The sequence below is a fragment of the Cetorhinus maximus genome, chromosome 6 (genome assembly GCF_964194155.1).
Source record: "Cetorhinus maximus chromosome 6, sCetMax3.hap1.1, whole genome shotgun sequence".
In the NCBI taxonomy this organism is placed as follows: Eukaryota; Metazoa; Chordata; class Chondrichthyes; order Lamniformes; family Cetorhinidae; genus Cetorhinus; species Cetorhinus maximus.
In genome coordinates, this window is record NC_135884.1 from 3,813,376 (window position 1) to 3,837,883 (window position 24,508).

Consider the following 24,508-nt stretch of genomic DNA (forward strand, 5'->3'; position numbering starts at 1 on the left):
CCACCTGAGGATCTGCTGTGACACTCATGGCCAATTCCCTTGCGTTTCACCGGAGCGAGAGGACGTACCTTTGGCTGAATTATCAGACCCATCATCCTTGATGTCAATCGTCAGTTTGTTGTGAGGTATCAGGAAGAGGTGGTCCTTGAAGCCAATCAGTATGTCGCCACGGTTATTGAGGAAACATGCAAAGGTGAGCGTATGATCCAGAACAAACTCAGTCAGAAGAGCACCGTACACATCCCAGATTTTTATCACATCGTCACCACTGCAACAAGTCAATAAGATTCAGAATGAAGGGTTAATAAAGCCATACAAAGAAGCAACCAAAGCTCTGGGAGCTCAATCCTACAAGAATGTCAAAGCAGAGAGGTTGTGTAAAACTCATATAGAACTTTGGAGTATTGTGTAGATTTTAGTCTCCATGTTTGAGGCACTAGAGTGAGTGAAAAAAATGATTTACGAGAACGATACCAGAATTGAAAGGTTATAATTATCAGAAAAAGCTGCAGCTCTTTCCTCTTGAACCAAGAGAGGTCTTCAAAACTTCGAAGGGGTTTGATAGATCAGAAATAGAGAAAACATTTCTACTTGTGGGGAGACCCAAAACTGGGGATCGTAAAAATAGGATAATCATTAATAAAATCCAACTGGGAATTCAGGAGAAACTTCTTTACCCAGAGAGTGAGGGGAATATGGAACTCGCTCCCATGGGGAGTGGTTGAGGAGAATAGTGTAGATACATTTAAGGGGAAGCTGGATAAACACATGAGGGAGAAAGGATTGGAAGGATATGTTGATAGGCTGGATAAAGTTAAGGGTGAGAGGAGGCTTGTGTGTGCTGTAAATACCAGTGTGTACTAACTGGGCCTAATGACCTGTTCCTGTGCTGAACATTCCATGTCACTCTGTATAACGCTAGGAAATTCTTCCTTTGCAAAGTTGGATCTTTGCAACATTCTCTAATTTTGGCATCCATTTTATTGTCTGGGGTTGGCTTCCCTCCAATTTTCTATCAGTTACTTTTGCTCTCCTTAAGCCGCGATGGGATGGTTCCTCGGGTAGGTTTGGTCACCAGAAACTGTTCTTTGCATCCAGTCAACCACCTGATCAATCGTGGCCAATGCCATCACTAGTCAATGTTCACCCACTTCATTGGATAATGATTGGGAGCAGGAATCCTGCCCGCCTGATTGATTCCTTCCCAAGCCCAACAGAGCTGAGGAACATCAGGACAACTCCCTACTTTCCATAGGCAAGGCCAGAAACTCGGTCACTCCTATTCTATATGGCTCCGTGACACATTATCATTCTTATCTCAACAGACTAACGTATTTCACAGTCTTAAGCAGGGAACTTCATCGCTCCGCCATTGGCGGCCATGCCGTCAGCTGCCTGGGCCCTAAACCCTGGAATTCCCTTCCTAAACCTTTCCACTCTCTACCCCTCTCTCTTCATTTAAGATCCTTAAGACCTACCCCCTTGACCAAACTTTTGGTCACCTGTCCTAATATCGCCTTATGTGACTCAGTGGCACATTGTGGCTGATTTAACGCTGTGAAGCACCAGGAGGTGAAAGGCACTATATAAATGCATGGTGTTGTTGCTGGTCTACTTGCTCAGTGTGTCTCCCTTGGGGTGGGGGGGTGGGGGCGGGGTGGTAAATGCAGCCATTGACGTGGGGAGTGTCTGGTGTCTGCACTTACCTGCAGCTTAGGAAGATGTTTTGTTTGGGGCAAGCATCAGTAATCACTGCCCTGCCTGTCTGTTCAATTCCCCGCTTCACCTCCGACTCACTTTTAACATCTAAAGCAACAGAGAATTTATTTATTTTTTAAAATTTATTCATCGACAGGACGTGGACATTACTGGAAAGGTCAGTATTTATTGCTAATCCCTAATTGTCCTTTGAGAGGAAGTTGGTGTGATGTGCCTTACTAAAAGCAAAAGAAATATAGTCAGATAAAAGCAAAATACTGCGGATGCTGGAAATCTGAAACAAAAACAAAAATAGCTGGAAAAACTCAGCAGGTCTGACAGCATCTGCGGAGAGGAACACAGTTAACATTTCGAGTCCGTGTGACCCTTCAACAGAACTAAGGGAATAGAGAAATGAGGTGAAATATAAGCTGGTTGAGGGGGGGTGGGACAGGTAGAGCTGGATAGAGGGCCAGTGATAGGTGGAGGTAAAGAAGAGATTGCCAAAGATATCAGAGACAAAAGGACAAAGGGGTGTTGAGGGGTGATTATCACCACTGTCTACACCCCTTTGTCCTTTTGTCTATGACATCTTTGACAATCTCTTCTTTGCCTCCACCTATTATTGACCCTCTATCCAGCTCTACCTATCCCACCCCCCTCAACCAGCTTATATTTCACCTCATTTCTCTATTCTTTAGTTCTGATGAAGAGTCATTCGGACTCGAAACGTTAACTGTGTTCCTCTCCGCAGATGCTGTCAGACCTGCTGAGTTTTTCCAGCTATTTTTGTTTTTGTTGCAAAAGAAACAGTCGTTTGGTTGTACAGAACTTGAGTATTGCTGCAAAAAGACACACGCTGCCAAAGCTTTTTGTCTTACACTCACCAGGACAGATAACACAAGAATACCAGTTGTAAAGGAAACAACAATTTATATTGCATGAGAAGAGAGTGCTGATTGGTTGGCAAGTAGACTCTGATTGGTAGAGGCATTGCCATGGGGAATGAACCAGGGAATGGCTGTCCCCAAAGTTTTAGTTTCACTGAAAAAGGAGCAATGTGTGGTCATGCTTCTTCTGCCTGCAAGTTCCCCAGCTGACGTGGTGGGATTTGAATTCATGTGTCCAGAGCATCGGTTCAAGTCTCTGGACTACTGTTCTAGTAAAATAACCACTGTGCCCCAAGGGTGTGACTTTCAGGGAGGGATGGCCAACGTCAAGCTCACTGAGAGGGAGGTGATCAGTTGGCTGGTCTAGTCTCAGGATTCAGCAATTCCAGCTGGAGCACTGACAAATGTTAAAGATGTAACAGATTTTAGGAAAGCGCAGAGGAAGGGAAGTGGGGGCGGGAAGTGTGGTAGCGGAAGGGGAAAAGGAACAAAAGAGATGGTGTGGGGGAGGTCAGGAATGATTAGCAACAACGTGCTTTACGGGTTCCGTTACCACCCACTTTTGTCTTGCAACATCATCCTTTTTGTCATTTAATCTCTCCTGTGTTCCACAGTTCTGACGAGAGGACATTGACCTGTTAACCCTGGGCAGGATTCTCATGGAGAGCAGCTGACTCCAGAGGCTTTAAAAATAAAATGGCAGGCGGGACTCGATGCTGGGATTCCCTCCTCCATTCCCAGCCCCGGCAATTTTCGCCAGTGCAGGATGAGGGAGCGGGTAATGAGCCCGCACCATGCACTCCCAACTTGGCTAGTTCCATTTTGGGGGTAGGCATCTCATAGGTGCACTCCATTATAGTATCAATAGTAAAGAAGCTTTATCTCATTCCGCACCTCTTAATCTTGTTCAAATAAGCATACAGATATTGAAAGATACAGTTCAATGAAAGAATAACTTATTATAACCCCATAAAGATGTCAATCAAAGTAAACACTTCACTTCCACCTGTGAAAACAGACCCCTGCTTAGCTAATCCATGAGTGAGTCTTGGAGATCAGCCAAACATTCATAATGAGGCCACCAGTGAATTGTATCGACAGAAACAAAAGGTCAGGCAGCTATTTCTTCAGATAGCCTTATTATGAATTCTTCTTAAAGTGCATACTTTTTTCTATTTATTTATGGGATGTGGGCTTCGCTGTCTGGGCCAGCATTTATTGCCCATCCCTTGGTGCCCTTGAGAAGGTGGTGGTGAGCTTCCTTCTTGAACTGCTGCAGTCCATGCAGTGTAGGTATACCCACAGTGCTGTTAGGAAGGGAGAAATGTTGTTCCAGGACAAGTGGGTAGAGTTGGGGTTAAGGGGAGAAGGAAAATGTGAGGGATATAGAGAGACAATTGGGATTGAGAGATATGGTGTATTATTTACCTGTTGATTAGGTATGTGTGATTATAGAACAACATTTCCCAGGCTGGTACCTGGGGACAGATTCACGACCACCAACATGATCGTCAAACCTTGCACAGGTGACAATGGTCACTGGCTATTCAACTGTGACTGCATCAACAGTGAATCTGATCCCTTCTGCCCACTCCACCCCTGCCACACAACCTCACCTAAACTCAGCGCTCAGAGGAGACCAAACTTGGCTTTACCTCTCCTTTTTCCTGCTCCCTCTCTCCGTTTTACCCAGCTGCCTACCTTGTGACAAACTCAGAGGAAACGGCAGCAACATGGGGTCTGCGGTCACAATATCACTAAAGAGAATCAATCCAGACTCGAGTCCCAGACACAGCTGACTGGCCTGAAAGAGAAGCAAATGATCAGAAACCTCCTTTATTGTCATTGTGTGTCGGGGTCAGTTGAGGCTCAGCACTCCCTCTCTCACCTCAGAATCAGAATGGCGTGGGCTTAAGGTCAATTCCAGAGACCCGAGCACATGACCTGAATGAAAAACGGGGCCTCAGTTTTAAATCTCATCTGAAAGATGGATCTTTGACAGTGCTGCACTCCCTCAGTACTGCATGGGATGGTCACTGGATGACAGGCTCAAATCTCTGCAGTGGGACTCACATCCCTGACACTTTGACTCAGAGGCAATAGCGTTGGTCACTGAGTGGACATCTGCAATGCAGACAGTTAATGATAATGTGGGTGGGGTTGGGGGGGGGGGGGGGCGGGGTGAGGGAGAGAGGGGGTGGGGGGAGGTGCGTGGGGGGAGGTGCGTGGGGGGGGTACAGAAACTTGACCAGACATCTCCGAACACACAGTGATTGCACACACCCACACCCACCCACCCACACAGTAAACTCACACACACACGGCAATCTCACACACACAGCAATCTCACACACACAGCAATCTCACACACACACAGCAATCTCACACACACACGGCAATCTCACACACAGTAATCTCTCAGACACACACACACAAATCACGCACACACGTACAGACGCAGAAATCACACACACAGAAACGTTACACATTGTAATCTCACACACACACACTTACGAACACTGAAATCACACACACACACGAACACTGAAATCACACACACACACACACGCATCTCACAAACACACGTACAGACACACAAATCACTCTGTCCCACCAGCACCAAGTTCCGCGCATGGTGACCAATCAGGAGCTGAGTTTGGGGTCCCAGTTGAAATGTAAAGGGTTTTCAGGCAGCATGAGAGAGAGAGGTGGCTTCACCTCATTAGGTCCATGAGTTGTGTTGAGGCCTCTGCACATTCCAGAGGTTCAGGGTCAGAGCCTCTCTGTCTCATATGTGACCCCCCCCAACCTGGCTTACTTACTATTCTTGAGAAAGTGATGGTGTCTTGTGGGATCGGCACCCCATGGAGCAGTTGTAACTTTGGCAGGCTCCAGATCTTTAGACATTTTTCTGAAGCCTCCTGGCTCATGCTGAGTAGTTGACTGTGATTTGTGTCGTGCTTTAACAGGATCACCTGCAACACAGGTAAAACCCAAAATTCACAAACTCTCATTAACCTTATCTCAGTGGGTATCTCTGTCCCTCTCGCCTCCGGGTCAGAGAGTTATGGGTTCAAATCCCACTCCCGAAACTCAAACACCTAATCATGGCTGACACTCCCAATACAGTACCGAGGGAGTGCTGCACTGTCGGAGGTGCCACCTTTTGAATAAGACACCAGAAATAAATTATTTCTATAGTGCCTTTTAAAATCTTAGGATCTCCCAAAGCGCTTTGCAGCCAATGAAATATTTTCACAGTGCAGTCGCTGTTTCACTACAGGAAACACAGCAGTCAACCTGCGCACAGCAAGATCCCACAATCTACATCATGTTTGCCGCCCTCCAACATTGCCTGGATTCTTAAGGAATTTGAAGTTATTCTCCAGAATGCTGCTGCAAGTGAAAAAAAAAGAAATTTCCTACAGGCCTTTAAAAATTGTGTTTTTAAAATAAAATTATTTCAAGCATTTTATGACTTACAAATATATTGGAGTGAGGGGGGAAAAGAGGCTGCTTGACTGAGAGTCAAGAATCATCCAATTGGGAACTGAAGTTGGTTCGCTCTCCAATCACGACAGAAAGGCGGGGCCACCACAAGGCTGGACAACCAATGGCAGCAGCACATGGGCAGGGCTTTGCTAGGATGGCCATGTCAGGTGGCTAACGGTGGGAGAGCAGGAGTTGGGGAGGGGCAGTTGGAGGCCAGGATTGAGTTTGACCAAGATTGGCAACTCTCCACTACATCCCACCCAAAGTCATTCTGTAGACTGGTTACTCACCGGGCTCTTGTGCGCTTGCATCTCATGGTACTTTACACTTTCCACCTCGATGCCCATGAATAGTATCCGGCCATCCTGTCAAAGGTAAACAGTCAAAATTCACCCTATGATCCCTCAGGAAAGGGCCCTAACAAAGACAGCTCCTACCTGAGGGGCACACAACACCGTACCTGGCTTGATATAGTGATGTTTGCCAGAAGGAAGCCCCTAGAATTAATGGGGCGGTGCCCGTGTGGAATCTGCCATCCTTACCCCCGGTCTGGCCTACATGTGACTCCAGACCCACAGCAATATGGTTGACTCTTAACTGCCCTCTGAAATGGCCCTAGCAAGGCCACTCAGTTCAAGGGCAATTAGGGATGGGCAATAAATGCTGGCCTTGCCAGTGACACCCACATCCCATGAAAGAATAAAACATGGGTACAATTTTGTAGAGCGCACAGGAACAGAGAAATTGGTGGGGTTGTACTTAGTCAAATGTTTGAAGCTGACAGGACAAGTTGAGAAGTCTCAGTGAAAGCACATTGGGTCCTCGTCTTTATAAACAGAGGAATCGAGTACAAAAGCAAGGATGTCCTGCTAACCCTTTAAGGACAGTTGGTCAGGCCTCATCTGGAGCATTGTGTCCAGGATCGGGCACCACACTTTAGGAAAGGTGCGAGAGCCTTGGAGAGGGTGCGGAGGAGATTTAGTAGGGGGCTGAGGGATTTCGGTTACGTGTAGAGGTGGATCTAATCGAGGTGTTGGAGAAGTGAGAAATCATCGACTGCATACCTGAGGAAGAGAGCTCACTCAGAGTGATTTCTGAATGCTTAAAGCTCAGGACTGCGGGTGAGCAGAGAGTTCAGGCCCCGAGTACAGAAATCACTGGACAGGTGGAAACCTATCATGAGAAAGGCTGAGGGGATGTTGGCCATTATCTCCAGAGGGTGGGGATACAAAGAGGTGGAAGTGATGTCACCATTATGTAAAACTCTAAACAGGCCCCCATCTGGAGTCACTGAGTCAGGTTCTGAAGAAGAGTCATATTGGACTCGAAACATTAACTCATATTCTGTCTCCACAGAAGCTGCCAGACCTGCTGAGTTTTTCCAACACTTTCTGTTTCGATTTCAGACCTCTGGAGTATTTTGCTTTTATAACCGGGTTCAGTTCTGGGCCCCGCACCTCAGGGAGGAGATATTGGCTCGAGATGGGGAGCAGCTCAGACTCACTAGAATGATACTGAGGCTGAGTTTAATCATGAGGACAGACCAGGCTCATAATCCCTCGAGTGCTGAAGATTAAGATGTGATCTAAGCTGTTTGAAATGGTAAAGGGATTTGATTGGGTAGATAGAGACTATTTCCTCTGGTGGGGGGGAATCCAGAACACGGGGATGGAACCTTAAAACAAGAGCCAGGCCTTTCAGGGGGTGATGTCAGGAAGCACTTCCTCACACAAAGGGGAGTGGAAATCTGGAACTCTCTCCCCACCCCCCCACACAAAATGCTGAAGATGCTGCAGGTCAATTGAAATTTTCAGGACTGGGTTGGATTTTTATTGAGATAAGGGTATTAAGGGTTATCGAGTCAAAGGGGCTGAATCATTTCCTTTTTTTTCCTGTGTACTGGCTTCAAAGGGCTGAATGGCCTCCTCCTGTTCCTGTGCACTGGCCTCGAGGGGCTGAGTGGCCTCCTCCTGTTATCTACCTTCGACCTTACCTCCAGGCCCAGTAGAAGAAACTCGTCACTGTCGGCACAAACCATCCCTTCCAGGGTGGAGTAGTAGATAGAGGAAGACAGACAAGCTATGCAGCAACACTCACACACCGGCACCTTCCATAGGCTCACATCAAACGGAGACAAACACACACCCTCGATAATGGGTCTGGGTAAATTCAACACACAAAAGACAATTGAAAACAATGGTAGAGCGCACAGGATCACCTCAGCCTCTCTCTTCCCAATGGAAGCTTCTGTATCTCTCTTTTATTAATAAGATTAGCGCCACTGCAAATTTTTCCCTCTCTAATTTTCCCACCTTGAGCTTCTGCCTCCCCTGCATCCCAGCTATTCTGCAATCGAGACTCGCCGCATCGAATCCAACCCTCACTCGTTCTTTGGCAGTTCCTCAGCTCTCCTCTGTCCTCCCTCCTTCTCCCAGTTGAGTTGTTGGCTGTTGAGTTGGGGCTCAGTGCGTCGCACTCTGACCTCTCAGTCTGCAGCTTATGGGTTCAAGTCTCACTCCAGAGACATCAGCACATAACCAAGGCTGAGACTCCCACAGGCAGTGCTGAGGAAGTGCTGCACTGTCAGGGATGCCGTCTCCGGTGTGACACGTTAAACCGAGAGCCCACTTGCTCTCTCAGCTGTTGTTTTGAAGAAGAGCATTGGGAGCCCAGCTGGTAGCCAACACTGATCCCTCAAGCGGTGTCACAAACACAGGTTATATGGTCACTATCATATTGATGTTTGTGGGAGCTTGCTGTGCACAAATTGGCTGCCACTTTTCCTACATGATGACAATGACTACATTTTAAAAGTGCTTCAATGGCTGTGAAGCACTTGGGAGGGGGGGGGTCTTGGGGATGTGAAAGGCGCTAGAGAAATGCAAGTTCCTTCTTTTTTTTACCTCTTGGGCAATTGAGAAAATGGAGGATTGAATAACAGGAGTAGGGAGTGAATGGGTGGGATGGACGAAGGGGGTGGGGACCAAATCGATTGGCATCTTCAGAGTTGAATCAGTACCTGGAGAAATATGTGATATGGGGTTGGGGTGAGGCAACCAGAGGGAGCCCATGAGCTGTGACCATTCCTCCTCCCAGTGCCAGGCCCTGTCACCCTCACTGGGCCCAATCTCCCAGTCCTTCCAGTGCCAGGCCCTGTCACCCTCACTGGGTCCACAGTGCCAGGCCCTGTCACCCTCACTGGGTCCACAGTGCCAGGCCCTGTCACCCTCACTGGGTCCACAGTGCCAGGCCCTGTCACCCTCACTGGGTCCACAGTGCCAGGCCCTGTCACCCTCACTGGGTCCACAGTGCCAGGCCCTGTCACCCTCACTGGGCCCACAGTGCCAGGCCCTGTCACCCTCACTGGGCCCACAGTGCCAGGCCCTGTCACCCTCACTGGGCCCAATCCTCCCAGTCCTCGACATGGTCCCTAAAGCAAAGGTTCTCAGTGATCACTTACGTCTTGGCCGACTGTTTGCTACCGCTTGTGCTTTCGAGTATGTACGGAACATTCCATACAGCCATCCTGCAGGCTGGGTCTGTCCTACAGGAGATTGAGACTGTGAGGAGAGGCTACAGGCATAAATGAGGCATTTACTAAAGTACAGTCATCACCTCCACCCCCACTCCTCCAGTCACACACACACTTACACACTCTTGTTCTCAATGCACTGTCATGATATCTTATGTGCTACAGTTTTCACAGAGTGCCACATTTAGAGCACATCCAAAGCATAACTAAGTAACTCACCAAGGCTCCTTGGACATCACCTTCCAAACCCGTGACCTCTCCCACCTAGAAGGACAAGGGCAGCGGATAGATGGGAACACCACCACCTCCTCAAGTTCCCTTTCAAGTCACTCACCGTCCTGACTTGGAAATATATCGTCGTTCCTTCGCTGTCGCTGGGTCAAAATCCTGGAACTCCCTCCCTAACAGCACTGTGGGTGTACCTACACCACATGGACTGCAGCGGTTCAAGAAGGCAGCTCACCCCCACCTTCTCAAGGGGCAATTAGGGATGGGTAATAAATGCTGGCCCAGCCAGCGAGGCCCACATCCCAGGAACAAATATAAAAAAATAAGGCAGAGCACATGACCTAATCCTGCTTCATTTCCCAGCCTTAGTGCTACTGAGGCCAGATGCAATCCCTAACATCAAATGGCCTGTCTAGGATCAGCTGACTTAGCACCAACCCAATGGGATTGAGTGCCGGCCTCAGACTGTGCGACCTTAGCCTGGGAAGTGTTGTTGACCTGAGGGACCTCGGTGTCCTTTCACACGAATCACAGAAAATGAACATGTAGGCATAGCAAGTCTTTAGGAAAGCAAATGGCATCTTGGCCTTTATTGCAATAAGACTGAAGTAGAGAAGTAAGAATTTCTTTTCTGTGATGATATAGAGTTTTGGTGAGACCTCACCTGGAGCATGTGTACAGTTTTGGTCTCCTTACCTAAGGAAGGACATGGAGGGAGTGCAACAAAGGTTCACCAGACTGATCCCTGGGATTGTCTTATGAGGAGAGATTGAGAAGACTGAGCCTGTCTTCTCTAGAGTTTTGAAGAATGAGTGGTGATCTCGTTGAGAATTCTTAAGGAACTTGACAAGGTCAATACTGAGAGGCCGTTTCGCCCTGACTGGAGAGTCCAAAACTAGCAGTCATAATCTCAGGATAAAGGGTCAACCGTTTAAGACTTAGATGAGAAGTTCCCCCACTTGGAGGGTTGTGAACCTTTGGAATTTTCCACCCCAGAGGATTGTGGTCTTTGAGTATATTCAAGACTGAGATCGATAGATTTTTGGACCTGAAGGAAATCCAGGGGAGGAGGGGCAGGAAAGTGCATCTGAGGTTGAAGATCAGCCATTGAATGGTGGATCAGGCTCGAGGGGCCGAGTGGCCTACTCCGCCTCCCATCTCTCATGCTTTTATGAGCCATCACGGAGGGGGGGAGAAATCCGTCCGGATAAAGGAACCCTGGTGTGACCCCCTCCCCCCACCACACCCAGTGCGCCCCCTCCTTTCCATTCCTCACCTGACAGTGTAGACCCAGATCTCTGTGGGGTCCACCAGAAAGAAGACCAGGTTGTGGGCCCTGTTGTACGTGTAGCTGGTCACACTCTGCACCGGAGTGTCTGTTGGTAGAGGGAGGACTACGGATAACTTGGTCCCCAGGCACTGGGACATGATCCGCAGACTAGAGTCAAAACACAGAAAACGTGGAAGATTTTCGAATTTAGGACTTCCCAGATCATCAAAACAACAGCTTCCATTTATAATAATAAATATTATAATAAATAATATAATAGCGCCTTTAACCAATGAGCTATATTTGAATCATCAAACTCCCTGGCTTCTCCTCGAGATCGTGGCCGCAGGGTCTGTTACATCCAAAAGCAACGAGAAAAAGCCAGTGAGAGAGAAAGCCCGAGGACGGTAGAAACCGGAGAGGCAGACAGAGGGAAAGGTGAGATGTTAGTGTGAGGTGACCTGCTCTGTTTGATCTTTTTGCAAAGGGGTCAGAGGGAATTCAAAATACACAGACAATTTTTTTTTAAAAAGAGACAAATTCACGTTTGGAGACAAAACAAAACTCACCACGAAGCCAAAACATACCCAGCTCGGAGGGAGCTCCTTGAGGGAGGAAAACAAAGTTCGAGATTTCAGTCACTGGGCACACAACACTGGACATGTGACCCTGGACACTGGGTATGACCCTGGACACTGGGTGTGGCCCTGGACACTGGGTGTGACACTCGGCATGTGACCCTGGACACTGGTGTGACACTGGACACTGAGTGTGACACTCCACTTGTTACTCTGGGCACTGGTGTGACACTGGACACTGGGTGTGACACTTGGCATGTTACTCTGGACACTGGGTGTGACACTCAGCATGTGACCCTGGACACTGGTGTGACACTGGGCACTGGGTGTGACCCTGGGTGTGACACTCAGCATGTTACTCTGGACACTGGGTGTGACACTTGGCATGTTACTCTGGACACTGGGTGTGACACTCGGCATGTGACCCTGGACACTGGTGTGACACTGGACACTGGGTGTGACCCTGGGTGTGACACTCAGCATGTTACGCTGGACACTGGGTGTGACACTGGACACTGGGTGTGACACTTGGCATGTTACTCTGGACACTGGGTGTGACACTGGGAATGTGACCTTGGGCATATTGTGACACTGGACACTGGGTGTGACACTCGGCATGTTACTCTGGACACTGGGTATGACACTGGGAATGTGACCTTGGGCATGTTGTGACACTGGACACTGGGTGTGACACTCGGCATGTTACTCTGGACACTGGGTGTGACACTGGGAATGTGACCTTGGGCATGTTGTGACACTGGACACTGGGTGTGACACTCGGCATGTTACTCTGGACACTGGGTGTGACACTGGGAATGTGACCTTGGGCATGTTGTGACACTGGACACTGGGTGTGACACTCGGCATGTTACTCTGGACGCTGGGTATGACACTGAGCATGCGACACTGGGTAAGGGGCATACTGCACTGGACATGCGACGCTGGACTTTGGGAGGGTGGCACCAGCTACACAACACTCACCACTTGACACTGGGCATGCAGCACTTGACATGTGACACTAGGTTTGCCACCTTCCTCCTACCTGCTGTCTCTCTGCAACACGGTAACTCTGGTTGTTCTCCCTTTGGCAGAAGCTAGGCTCATGTGGCTGATGGAGTTGCCAATGTGGCTCCAGAAGTGGGTGAAGTAGTTGAGGGTGTAGATTTGGCAGTGTTTGCCTGAGCAGCAGTACAGGGAGTCGGTCTCTGTGAGTCCCATCCACTCAATGCCCTCCTCTAATAGAAACAGACTGGATCCCCAAAAGGACAAAGGGCACAGTTACTATCCATCAGAAACTCTACCAAAGCCAATCCACTGACCCCTGGCTCCAAACCACTGACCCTGGCCCCAAACCACTGACCCCTGCCCCCAAACCACTGACCCCCTGACCCTAATCCACTGACCCCCTGACCCCGATGCACTGACCCCAATTCACTGACCTCTGACTTCTAATACAATGACCCCAGACCCCAATTCCAATACACTGACTGTTGTAGGGTGTTGGATACTGTTCGTTAGGCCTTAATGAAGTCCTCATAAGTAGTAGGTTAACTGTATGTATTTATTCACTACAAGAACTAAGTACATATATACAGTAAAGGGTTCAAGTTAGGAGCTGTCTCCATGCTTGCTTGTGGACACAGCTCTGTCCAACATTAGACTGATCTCTAGGTGCAGGTCATGTGTTCCCTTACGTTACTGTGTGGGCGGTACTGTACTCAGTCCCGTGTTAACCCTATATGTGCCAGACCTTATACTACACCTCCCCCTAAAGTCCTTAACCAATGTATTTCAGGTTAATCTAGTTTACCCCATGTATTTACATCATTACTACTACCCTTTCTACCCCCTTCAAGTCTCTGAGGTTCAGGCGACCTGGAAGCCTTATAACCCTTCCAAATCTCGTCTGCACGACTGTCGGAGGAGCGGTCGGCTCTGTCATTTCAGGTAAACTCTGTAGATTTGAAAGTTGTTCTGGTATCTGGGTATCTTCTTATCCTCTTTTTCCATTCCTTGATATTGAACCGCTCTTTGTCAATTTGGCAGTTGTGGTGATAGGTAGTTAATTTATCCCATTTTTTTCCCAGGTGGATAAACGCTGTGCTTGTCCCCATAGCGATTTTTCCTTTTCTTTCGTTCGTGCAGAACCTTCATTCCCATTTGATTCGCAATTTTAGCCAAATTTTTGATTACTTTCTTCTTGTCCAGTTGTTTTTTTGAGCTTATGAACATTTTCATTCAGCTCAGTAACAACTCTGGTCAGTTGAGTTGTTCTTGTTTCAAGAGTTATCTGCAGAACGCGTCTATAAGTTTCACAACTTCATCTGGGCATTCAGTTTTTTTTTGGAATCTTTCTTCTATGGCCACTGACGGCTCCTTAGACTTTCAATTCACTTGTTAGATCTTCAATCTGTTCCACAGAATTCACATTGTCTGCTCTTAAAGTCTAGATTTGCTCTTCCATACTACGCATCTCATCCTGCGTGTTATTCAGATTGGAACAAAGTTCAAGAAGTTCATCAGTTTGGTTGTTAATGCTACTTTCAAGCAACTGTTCTGATGCACCAGCAACTCCTTCTGTTCCTGGCATTTGGCACGATGCTTAGTAGAGACTTCTGATGCTTGAAATTCATCACGTTTTAATTGAAGATCCATATTTTTTACTCATTCATGGGATGTGAGCACCTAATTGCCCTAGTTCAGAGAGCATTTAAGAGTCAACCACATTGCTGTGGGTCTGGAGTCACATGAAGGCCAGACCAGGTAAGGACGGCAGATTTCCTTCCCTAAAGGACGTTAGTGAACTAGGTGGGTTTTTAACCACAATCCCTGGTAGAGTATAATTACTTTGTGCTATTGTTCAAGATCGCATTCTGCAATTGTGCTTCTGCCAACTGTTTTTGAGACTCCTCTTTTGTGAGAATTTCTACTTTCTCTTGCTATTCTAGGTTCTTGATTTTCATCTCTTCATATATCTCCTCGGAAATGTAATGTTTTTCCAAGTTTGCTTCCAAAAGTCCAACCATTTTCTTCAGTTCTGTAGCCTCTTTCTGTGATGCCTCAAAATTTTGTTTGTTCAGATCTTGACAGTTTGATTTGTTGACGACTTTAGTGTCTCATGAGCTTTTAAAGGTATATACTCAGCTTAAATCTTGAGTTTCAAATCTTCCAATTCAGTTCAGAAACAAATATTTTCCAACCTTATTTCATTTTCGTTTTGCAGGGTTTGTTTATTTTGGGTCTCACCAGATAGCTTTCCTTCATTCACAGCCAGCTGCTCACTCTGCACTGTCACCTGCTGTTGCAGTTGAGGTAATGTGCCGGGATTTCCAAAAAGATATATTTTTGAGACTTCTGGAGGATTCCCTGCCTCTCTGGCACCCTCGTGTGGTTTACTCAAGTACTGTCTTTTTCTCTTTCGGTGTTTTGCTGGGCCTGTTTTAAAGCTCTGTGTGCTCCAAAACTTAAAGATTAAAATATTCGTCAAAGGCTTTTAATATTTCATCGAAGCTGGTTGACAATTCATCAATGCACTGCATTAGGTTTACTTCACCAACATGTTCACCAACCCAGTATAAAAAGATATTAATCTGGACTTTTTATGACTTTCTACTTAGGCCTGATGTGCTCCAGTAGTTTAAAAATTCTCTTCTCCGGGATGCCCAATTATCCATTAGGTTTGGCCCTTGGAGGAGTCTAAGCCGATCCTGATAAGTTGGATTTATGATCCATGGTTAAATTTTAAAGTGTAGGCTCAGCTTTTGAGAAGTTGCTGAAATTCAAGAGGGTGCCGCTGTTCATTTGAAGACAAAGAGTTTTCTCGTGCTTGCCAGTGTTGGCGGGCTCCTGCTGCAATGGCACTCGCACTCAGCCTTGAAAAAGTTTGAAGCAATGGCTGCTTGGAGCGACTCGCTGCAGACTTCTCCGTTTCAGTATTATGCTTTAGGTTCATGTGAGCATTAAATCCTGATTAAATTAAAGCTGATCCTTTAGCGGCGAGTCTTCCCAATTTTTTATTTTTCTTCTTTTCGGAGTGAGTTCAGCCACCACATGTTCAGGCGCCAACTCAGGAACCTGTTTCATCCGATGGAGTTTTTAAAACAGCAATTTCTGACCCATTAACTATTTTAAAGTTTCTCAGGACTTGCTGTATATCCTGGAATTTGAAAGCTTTTCGTTCACCCCAGCTGGATCTGCTGACTCAGCAACTCTGGGAATTGAAGCTGGACGTCCGAAAGATCCTGTGGAGTTTCCTGCACAATTTACAGTGAGGAATTTTAAAATTTCTGCCTTCAGTTTCCAAGCCTTTCTTTGGAGCTTTTCCCTGACAATTTTCTTCTATGCATCTGTTTCTCGAGCTTTTCTTCAGGTCAGAATCGCTTCAAAGTTTTCTTTAGTCTTGCGGGATTTTAGTCTCTACATGTTTTGTGAAATTTTGGGATTTTCCACATGTTGCCGCCGTGTTGTAGGGTGTTGGATTATGTATGACAGGTCTTAATGAAGTCTTTGTACTCTTAAGTAGGTTAACTGTACGTATTTATTAACCACCAGAACTATGTACATATATACAATAAAGGAATCAAGCTGGGAGCTGTCTCCATGCTGGCTTGTGCACACAGCTCTGTCCAGCACTAGACTGACCCCTAGGTGCAGTTCACGTGTTCTCCTACATCAATGTGTGGGTGGTACTGTGCTCAATCCCAAGTTAATCCTCTATGTGCCAGACCCCTAAACTACACTGTCCTCTGACTCTAACACACTGACCCCATTGTGTGTCCTTTAATATCTTCAGTACAGTTTTGAGGCTGGAATATAAAGCTATCACTCCGTGCTGTTCAGGGTGACTGTGTGCATGGTAACCATTATCTCTGGCAAGAAAAAGCTCTGAAGAAGGGTCATACGGACTCGAAACGTTAACTCTGTTTCTCTCTCCACAGATGCTGTCAGACCTGCTGAGTTTTTCCAGCATTTTCTGTTTTTATTATCTCTGGCAATATCCAATAACATTTTAGTGAGGCCAATAATACAGTCTCTTGGCAAAATATGCCTGGTTGTTTTTCAATATTATTTGAAGTGGATATCAAATTTTAAAAGCTTGATTGAGATAATGTTTACCTCTTAAAACAGGGATTTTTTTTCTGAGAGAGACAGGAATAAAGACTTGCATTTCTAAGGTGCATTCATAATCTCAGGACACCTTAAAGCCAATTTTTGCAGCCAGTGAAGTGTAGTCACTGTGGTAATGTAGCAAATGCAGCAGAATCTCGTGCACAGCAAGCTCCCACAAACAACAATGAGACAATGAGCAGATCACCTGTTTTAGTGATGTTGGTTGAGGGATAAATATTGGCCAAGGACACTGGAGAAAACCCCTGCTCTTCTTTGAGATAGTGTCACGGGCTTTTATTTAACGCCGATCTGGGAGGGCAGACAGAGCTTCAGCTTAACGTCTTGTAAAAAAGACCAGGAAGCACTCCCTCAGTACTGCACTGAGCCGGAGAGAGATGTTGGCTAAAACAGGTTAGTTGATTGTACATCTCATTTCTGTTTCTGGGATCTTCCTGTGTGTAAAGTGGATGCCCCATTTCCCTACATTACAATAATGACCATATTTCAAATGTACTTCACAGGTTCTGCCGTGCTTTGGGACGTCCTGAGGGGGTGAAAAGCTCTGTAATGGAACTTTCCTGTCTTTCAGTTTGTCCTTCGAGAGTTGGTCTTTACCTCAGGAGTTGGCTGAAGGTGTCTAGCGACCAGAACCTAATCGAACCATCCTTCGAGCTGGAGATAAAGATGGAACCGGTTTCGGGGTGGAGGAGAAGGTTTGTGACTGCCCGACTGTGTCCAGTAAACTTGTGGGCGAAGATCCCTTTGTTGCTCCATGCCTTGACTGTGAGAATGTCAGAATGTTGAGGGGATGAAACAGCAACACCTTGCATTTATATAACGCCTTTAACATAGTAAAACATCCTAAGGCACTTCGCGAGAGCATTACCAAACAGAATTTGACACAACGCCACATGCATAGAGACATGTTTTTGTCTATTCTTTCAGGGGATGTGGGAGTGACTGGCAAGGCCAACATGCGCTGCCCCTAAACTGAGTGGCTTCCTCAGCCATTTCAGAGGGAAGTTAAGAGTCAACCACATTGCTGTGGGTCTGGAGTCACATGTAGGCCAGACCGGGTAAGGATGGCAGATCTCCTTCCCTAAAGGACATTAGTGAACCAGAACCATCTGGTTTCAATTCCAGATTTTTAAAAAGTTGATTGTGTTTAAATTCCACCAACTGCTATGATGGGATTTAAACCCAAAGCTCCCCAGAGCACTAGCCTGGGCCTCTGGGTTACTAATCCAGCAACATTACCGCTACGTCACCGTCTCCCCCCAAAGTTTGCTTAAACAGTTAGCTCTTAAGAACCGTCATAAAGGAGGAGAGCGAGGCAAAGAGGGGTAGGGAGGAGATTCTAGAGTCTAGGACACTAAGCTGAAGGTCTGACTACCAGTGGTGCAGCAGCCAAGTGAGGCTGTTTAATTCTGGTACAAACTAGGGTTCCACATATCTGGGAATGTCCGGGAGATCCAGGGAATGAAGATTAAACTTCACAACACCACTGCAAGCAAAATGCCAGGTGGAGCAATGTCACATGGAGCATTAAACAAAATTATAAGGCTTTTCTTTTCATTTTCTTTCAAAGTTTTCATTTGGTAATTTAAAAAAATATTGGGGAAAAATGTTTGTTTGACCATAACAAGAATGCTGAGGAGTAGTTAACAGATTCTGGTGGTTATATTAGTAATCCAGAGAACGTCCGTTTGAGAATTTGTATCCAGTCTTTAAATATCTGGAAGTCAAAAGCTGCTTTCGATAAAAGTGACATGAGGCCATCAGAATGTCATAAAAACCCAACTGCTCTTCAAGGAAGGAAATCTGCCATCCTTACCCGGGTTGGTCCTATGTGTAACTCCAGGCCCACACCCAAGGTGGCTGACTCTTAGTTGCCCCCTGAAGTGACTGGACGAGACACTCAGTTGTTCAAGAAGAAGGTTTTCTTTATTCGCTCATGGGATGTGGACGTCGCTGGCTAGGCCAGCATTTATTGCCCATCCCTAATTCACCATCTTCTCAGGGCAACAAGAGGGGTGGACAATAAATGCCCACCTCCCAAAAATTAAAAAAAAATAAGGTGAGATCCTGGGAAATAATTCTTCCACGGTCAAAAATTCTCCAGGAATGGAGAATTCTGAGTATCACAGGGCATCAGATATTCAATATAAGATCAGGAGTAGTGATGACCCATGATCCAATCAAATGGTGGGGTAGACTCGAAAAGCCAAATGGCCTACTCCTGTTCCTAAATCCTATGCTTCTCAGTTCTTAACACCATTCGTATTCCTGTTTCATTGAGATAAAGGCCAACAGCTTTCTCTGTTCTACAGCAGGAAGAGGATATAAGTGTATTATAAAGGGTTAACAGAAGGGATATGCTAATATTTGACAAAGATGATGATGTACCATGGCACCAGTCAGTCATGTGTCTTAAGAGAGAGGTTGGAATCATGCCTAGGAGCTTGCATTAGCCTATGTGCCTACTCTGTAGCCTGTTTACATGTAATGCTAATAAACAAGTGTTAAGCGGATACCAGAATATGTCTACAATCTGTCTAAGAACTAAGTCCCATGCCTAGAGGCTAAGACAGAAGGACCCAATCTCAGACATGGTGGCAGCCATGGAGACATAGATGTAAGAAACACATCGCTGTTGTCAAAGAAACCACAGAGCGAAGAAACATTTGTAAACAGCTCAAGAAACTTTGGCAGAAGGAAGAGGATCACTGGAGAGAGGTAACGATGACCGTACCTGATGGTGAGCAGTCCCTGCTCTTGCCCTGCCTGTTTGACTGCCTCAAGGGCCCACGGAGAGGCCAGCAATGGGAGTTATGGAAGCACCATTTTCTCCGGTACCGAGCAACATCAGGTCTTTACGAGAAAGAGCCAAAGCTTCAAGTCAGTTCCTTTCTCTATGCAGCAGGTCCAGTAGCTGATGACCCTCCTAAGGCAGGGTGTGCAGGAGTCCACTGAGGACTTTGACTCCATTATTAAAGCCTTCAACACCCATTTTAGCCCAAAGCAAAATGTAGCAATTGAACGCTTTACCCAGCGCCCACAACAACCTAGGGAATCAACTGAATTATTCCTAACTGACCTATATCACCCAGCTAGTTCTTACAGATACAGGGTGCTGAAGGACAAGTTAATCTGTGATCGCTTAGTCATGGGTGTTTGGGATGAAAACCTCTCAGACTTTCTGAAGATCAAAGATGACCTTACGTTGGATCAAGCGGGTCCAGGATGTGAGGCAGGCCAGGCTTACAGCATTTAATCGGGCTAAAAATTTGTGGCAACTGAGGCTTCATATGACTCTGTAGATTGGGTAGGCCCATGGACAACGGCCCCACCCATACGGTACGCCAAACAAATTGAAAGGGCAGGAAACTCCACGCCAGCCGCCATTTTGAGATATCTGTGTTGCAGCGTGAAAACCCAGCAGAGACGCCAAGACTGCCCAGCAGGGGGCGCAAAATGCTTCCAATGTGGCAAAACTGGACATTTTAAACAGTTCTGCAAATCCGATAATTTTAATCGGAGTCACAAACCAGCGAGTATTTACGAAACACATTCCTTACAAGACGTGGAAAGTTCCAGAAAGTGATGACCCTATGGAGTTCCTAGAGGAAGTAGGCAGTCTTAATCCAGACTGCTGGTCAGTTACAGTCCACGTTTAAGGCTTCAATGCTACGTTTAAAATTGACACTGGAGCAGCTGTTAACATATCAGCAGATAACGTCCACTGGCTTCAGCCGATGACCCTTTATCCATCAGGCATCAAGTTACAGGGTCCAGGTGGCACTGACCTTCCCATAAAAGGCAGGATTATTGCCCCTCTTAGTAACAAGGGGCCACAGATCATGTTTCTCTCTCTGTCCTTTACGATCGATGTACATCCTTATTGCGTGGTGATGTTGACATGCTTCTAGGAATCTTAGGAAAAAATAGATGATGCTCAAGGTTTGAACGTCTCACTGTCTTTCATACAACAGTCTTCAGCCTTTCAGTTAGAAGCAGGGGAACTTCAGGTTTCAGAAGCTGAGGAAGTTTATACACTCAGCAGCAAGTTCCTTTCTTTCACAGAGACGCCATCCACTATACCCCAGGGCAGGCATGGAAAGTATGAATCTCTCAGCCAATCACAAGGTTAGGCCAGAGCTGGAGGATACAGTAGGCACTGAAGCAGACGGTGACCATCTCTGTGAAGACCTGCCGGGCCTGAATTGGCTCTTCCTAGAGAGTGATGAGGAAGAACCTCTCACAGTTTGGAGCAATGTCCTGGAGATTGAGGCCCAAGAGGGTGATACATCTTTCCTGTTGATGGATGCACCTTATGAAGTCTCTGCTGTCCTTTTAGAAAAATCAGCTGTGCTTTTAGTGGCTGAGAGGCATTCATATCTTAGTTCCGCTAAATCTACCAATGTATTGTCTAATTTATCTCCTGTTGTCCATGAAGAGTCTTCCGGAGAGGATGCTTTGCCTGAGTCCAGGTCAGACTCCATAGAGGATCACACTGCCAGAGAGTTGGTACCTTCTCAGGGTGAAAGTCAATTGACACCCATACTTCGGTCCCAGCTGAAAGTCTTCTCTTCAGAGCTGGAGGTCAGCGCAGACACTGCAGCAGAATCTTTAGCACTTCTGAAGCTGCAGAATCCTCTACCGCAATCTTGTCCCAGAGTTGATTGTCTACAGGAAATTCCTCTCCTTACAGAAGGCGAGGCTGTCCTGTCTCCATATCCTCAGCAACTCTTCCCATTGCCCATAGTGAAGCAACCTCACACAGAGAGAAGTGTGGCTCTCTTACCATGGCCTACAGAAAGTAAACAGTCCTCCCAGAAAATCATTGGGAAATCATCGCTTCTGCTTTTCCTGACAGTCTAACAGAAAGTTGATTGTTTTTTCCTGAGTTCATTGAAATCTCGGATCTTCAATGCCTTTTCAGTCTTTAATGCAGCCATCGATGATGCAGCTGTGATAGTCTTCCCTGGAGTTGAAGATCATTCTGAAGCTTCTTCCCAGAGTCCTTCGAAGGAGCAACAAGTTCCTCAGAGTGTCCTGAGCTCATCTCTTCTGGTCCCAGAGGGTCCAAAGATTGATTCTCTTCAGTATTCTCTTTTAGATCAGACTTTTGTCGATAGTCTTCATTGTTCTTGTAATTCAGTCATCTTGCAACCTACACTCTGTTTTCCAGCAATACTGATAAAGTGTTGTTCTATTCTGCAGATGATGATGTCCTACCAGATGTAGAAGAAAGTTCTCATGTCTGCAAAACGTCTTCCATATGGGCCAAGAATACTGAGGGAGATTGAATCCCCAGCACTGGGACTTAGGGAGGGGGAGAGTAAGAGTTGGATTTGGCTAAAATCTGTAGTTGTTAAAAAAGGGAGTTACAGGAATTTAATGTAAATAGTTAATAACATAGTTTCATATTGATGTTAAAAAGTAGGATAATATACTTGGGGGAGGAGTAGTATAAAGTTTTAACTGATGGTATATGCGAATATATGGCATAGATAATGACACTTCTCCATTGACTTCACCATTGACACTTCTCAGTCATGTGTTAGACTCTTGAGAGAGAGAGGTTGGAATCATGCCTAGGAGTTATGCACCTACTCCGTAACCTGTTTAGATCTAATACTAATAAACAAACGTTAAGCAGATACCAGAATAAGTCTACAATCCGTCTAAGAGCTAAGTCCCATGCCTAGAGTCCAAGACAGAAGGACCCAATCACAGAACAATAAGTCGGAATGGGAAAAGGTTGAGTCTTACTTTCGCAGTCTGTGGAGCAGGTCAGTATTGTTTTGGAGTAGGACGAGTAGATACAGGCTGTGGGTGAACACTTGTGGGGGTATGGGATCTCCAGAAGTAGCTTCCCCTCTGTGTCGTAACAGAACAGGGCCTGGACAGAGCAGCAGAAAACCTGCTGAGTGGCAAAATCCAGCTCCACCTTGGTCACCCAATTTCCTCCCATATGGGGGTAGTCAGCCCTGGAAAAATGTAAAGGACACGGTGTAAAGAGTGGGCCCTCAGTCAAACAGCAACAACTCACATTCAAACAGTGCTTCCAAAACAGTACACTGCTCCATAGGAGTGTAAACCAAAGCAAAGAATTTAACACTATAGGGTCATGAGGAGATACTAATGTCTATAATATTATTGAAAATTATTTTTAAAGTGGAATTGTAGTGGGGTCTGTGTCTAGGTGTTTGACTGTGTGTGTCTTAATTGGATTAAAGCCAGCTAGTCTGGGTGCTTTGATGTATAGTAGTTTTACGATGTTAATTAGATAAACGTAAGGAGGATAGAAGGTAAAGTGTAAACTTGCACTTGTTGAATTAAGCATTCAAGAGTGGGAGTAAAATCTTGCACCTAGCTGGGAGACACCAAGCAATGTGTTTATACTACCGAATAAATTTAGTGGGACAAAAATGTTATTGTTAGAAGCTGTGACGTTAAAAGCCAAGGACACCCTGGAAAATTTACATTCAAAGGAAAAGCTAGGTATCAACAGAAAGGAGTTGGTGTGTGTAACTCAGAGACATTTAAGATCTAACCAGCCTGTAAGCCTCCAACTGTGTCTGCAAAGGAACCAAATTGCAAGGAACCTCATTTTAAATTTGTAAGGTCAAATGTGCTTTGCCTGTGTCTGTCTGGGTTAGTGTTGCCTTGATGGAGATTTACCTGGGAGTGATTAATTTGGGGATTTGTTTACAAGTTATTATGGTAGTAATTTGTAGACATGTGTATGTGTTTAATTTGCTGTTAAATTAATAAAAATTTTAATCTAGTCGAATATTAAAAAAAACCTCTTGAGCCTTGGTGGTTTTATTCCTGAATTCAAAGCTGCATCTCAAACATACCAACTGAAAATATAGGTTATGCCAGTTGTTCAAGTTTCCCTCTGGGATTTAAACAACTCAGCCTTTACCAACTGCTGTGTCGTAACACTGAGCCACATAAGATATTAGGACAGGTGACCAAAAGCTTGGTCAGAAAAGATAGGTTTTAAGGAGCATCTTAGGGAAGTGGACTAAGGTACAAAACAGCAGACATAAAGCCATCTGGAATGGACAGTAGCCACAGTGGCTAACAACTGGACTGTCCAGTATAAAACCAGATGAATAAACAGCCTAATTTGAACATGGATTGCTATCCCTGAAATCTCTTCCAGCTCTCTGAGATCTCTGCACTCTCTGGGGATAGGGGATGGGGAGGTGGGGGTGGGGTGGGTGGGGAGGTGGGGGTGGGGTGGGTGGGTGGGTGGTGGTGGTAGTGGGTGGGGTGGGGGGGGGGGGTACCAGGCCTTAGACCCTTTGCTGCTGAGGGCACAGCCACTAATGCCAGAGAAAAGAACATCTGGGAAACACGAGAGACCAGAATTGGAGGAGTGCAGAGATCTCAGAGAGCGGGATGAGATTTCAGAGATAGCGATCAAGGTTCAAATTAGGCTGTTTATTCGTCTGGTTTTATGCTGGACAGTCCAGTTGTTAGCCGATGTGGCCACTGTCTAGTCCAGATGGCTTCATGACCACTGTTTTGTACCTTGTCCACTTCCCTGAGTGAAGCACTGGCCTGGGCCTGTGTTCATCCCTCTCCCCGTCTGCAGTAACCTCAAAGCGACTGAAAACAGAGGGTGGTTTTCATATACACACTGCAATCTCTCACACACACACACTCACACTCACACATACAAACACACGCTCTC

At 46.1% G+C, this 24,508-nt stretch overlaps 1 protein-coding gene across 1 annotated transcript in view; it reads right to left on the reverse strand.

Annotated features, from left to right (window-relative positions):
* LOC144681476 (uncharacterized) overlaps nt 1-24,508 on the reverse strand; it is an 81,440-nt gene that overhangs the window by 45,913 nt on the left and 11,019 nt on the right. The window contains exons 6-16 of the mRNA XM_078543092.1: nt 22,573-22,790; nt 17,413-17,578; nt 12,731-12,937; nt 11,117-11,278; nt 9,541-9,624; nt 8,074-8,239; nt 6,371-6,445; nt 5,411-5,563; nt 4,290-4,392; nt 1,707-1,806; nt 69-268 (exon numbers count right to left, since the gene is read on the reverse strand). Of these exons, the coding sequence (XP_078399218.1) occupies nt 69-268; nt 1,707-1,806; nt 4,290-4,392; nt 5,411-5,563; nt 6,371-6,445; nt 8,074-8,239; nt 9,541-9,624; nt 11,117-11,278; nt 12,731-12,937; nt 17,413-17,578; nt 22,573-22,790 (1,634 nt within the window). The remainder of the gene's footprint in view (nt 1-68; nt 269-1,706; nt 1,807-4,289; nt 4,393-5,410; nt 5,564-6,370; nt 6,446-8,073; nt 8,240-9,540; nt 9,625-11,116; nt 11,279-12,730; nt 12,938-17,412; nt 17,579-22,572; nt 22,791-24,508) is intronic.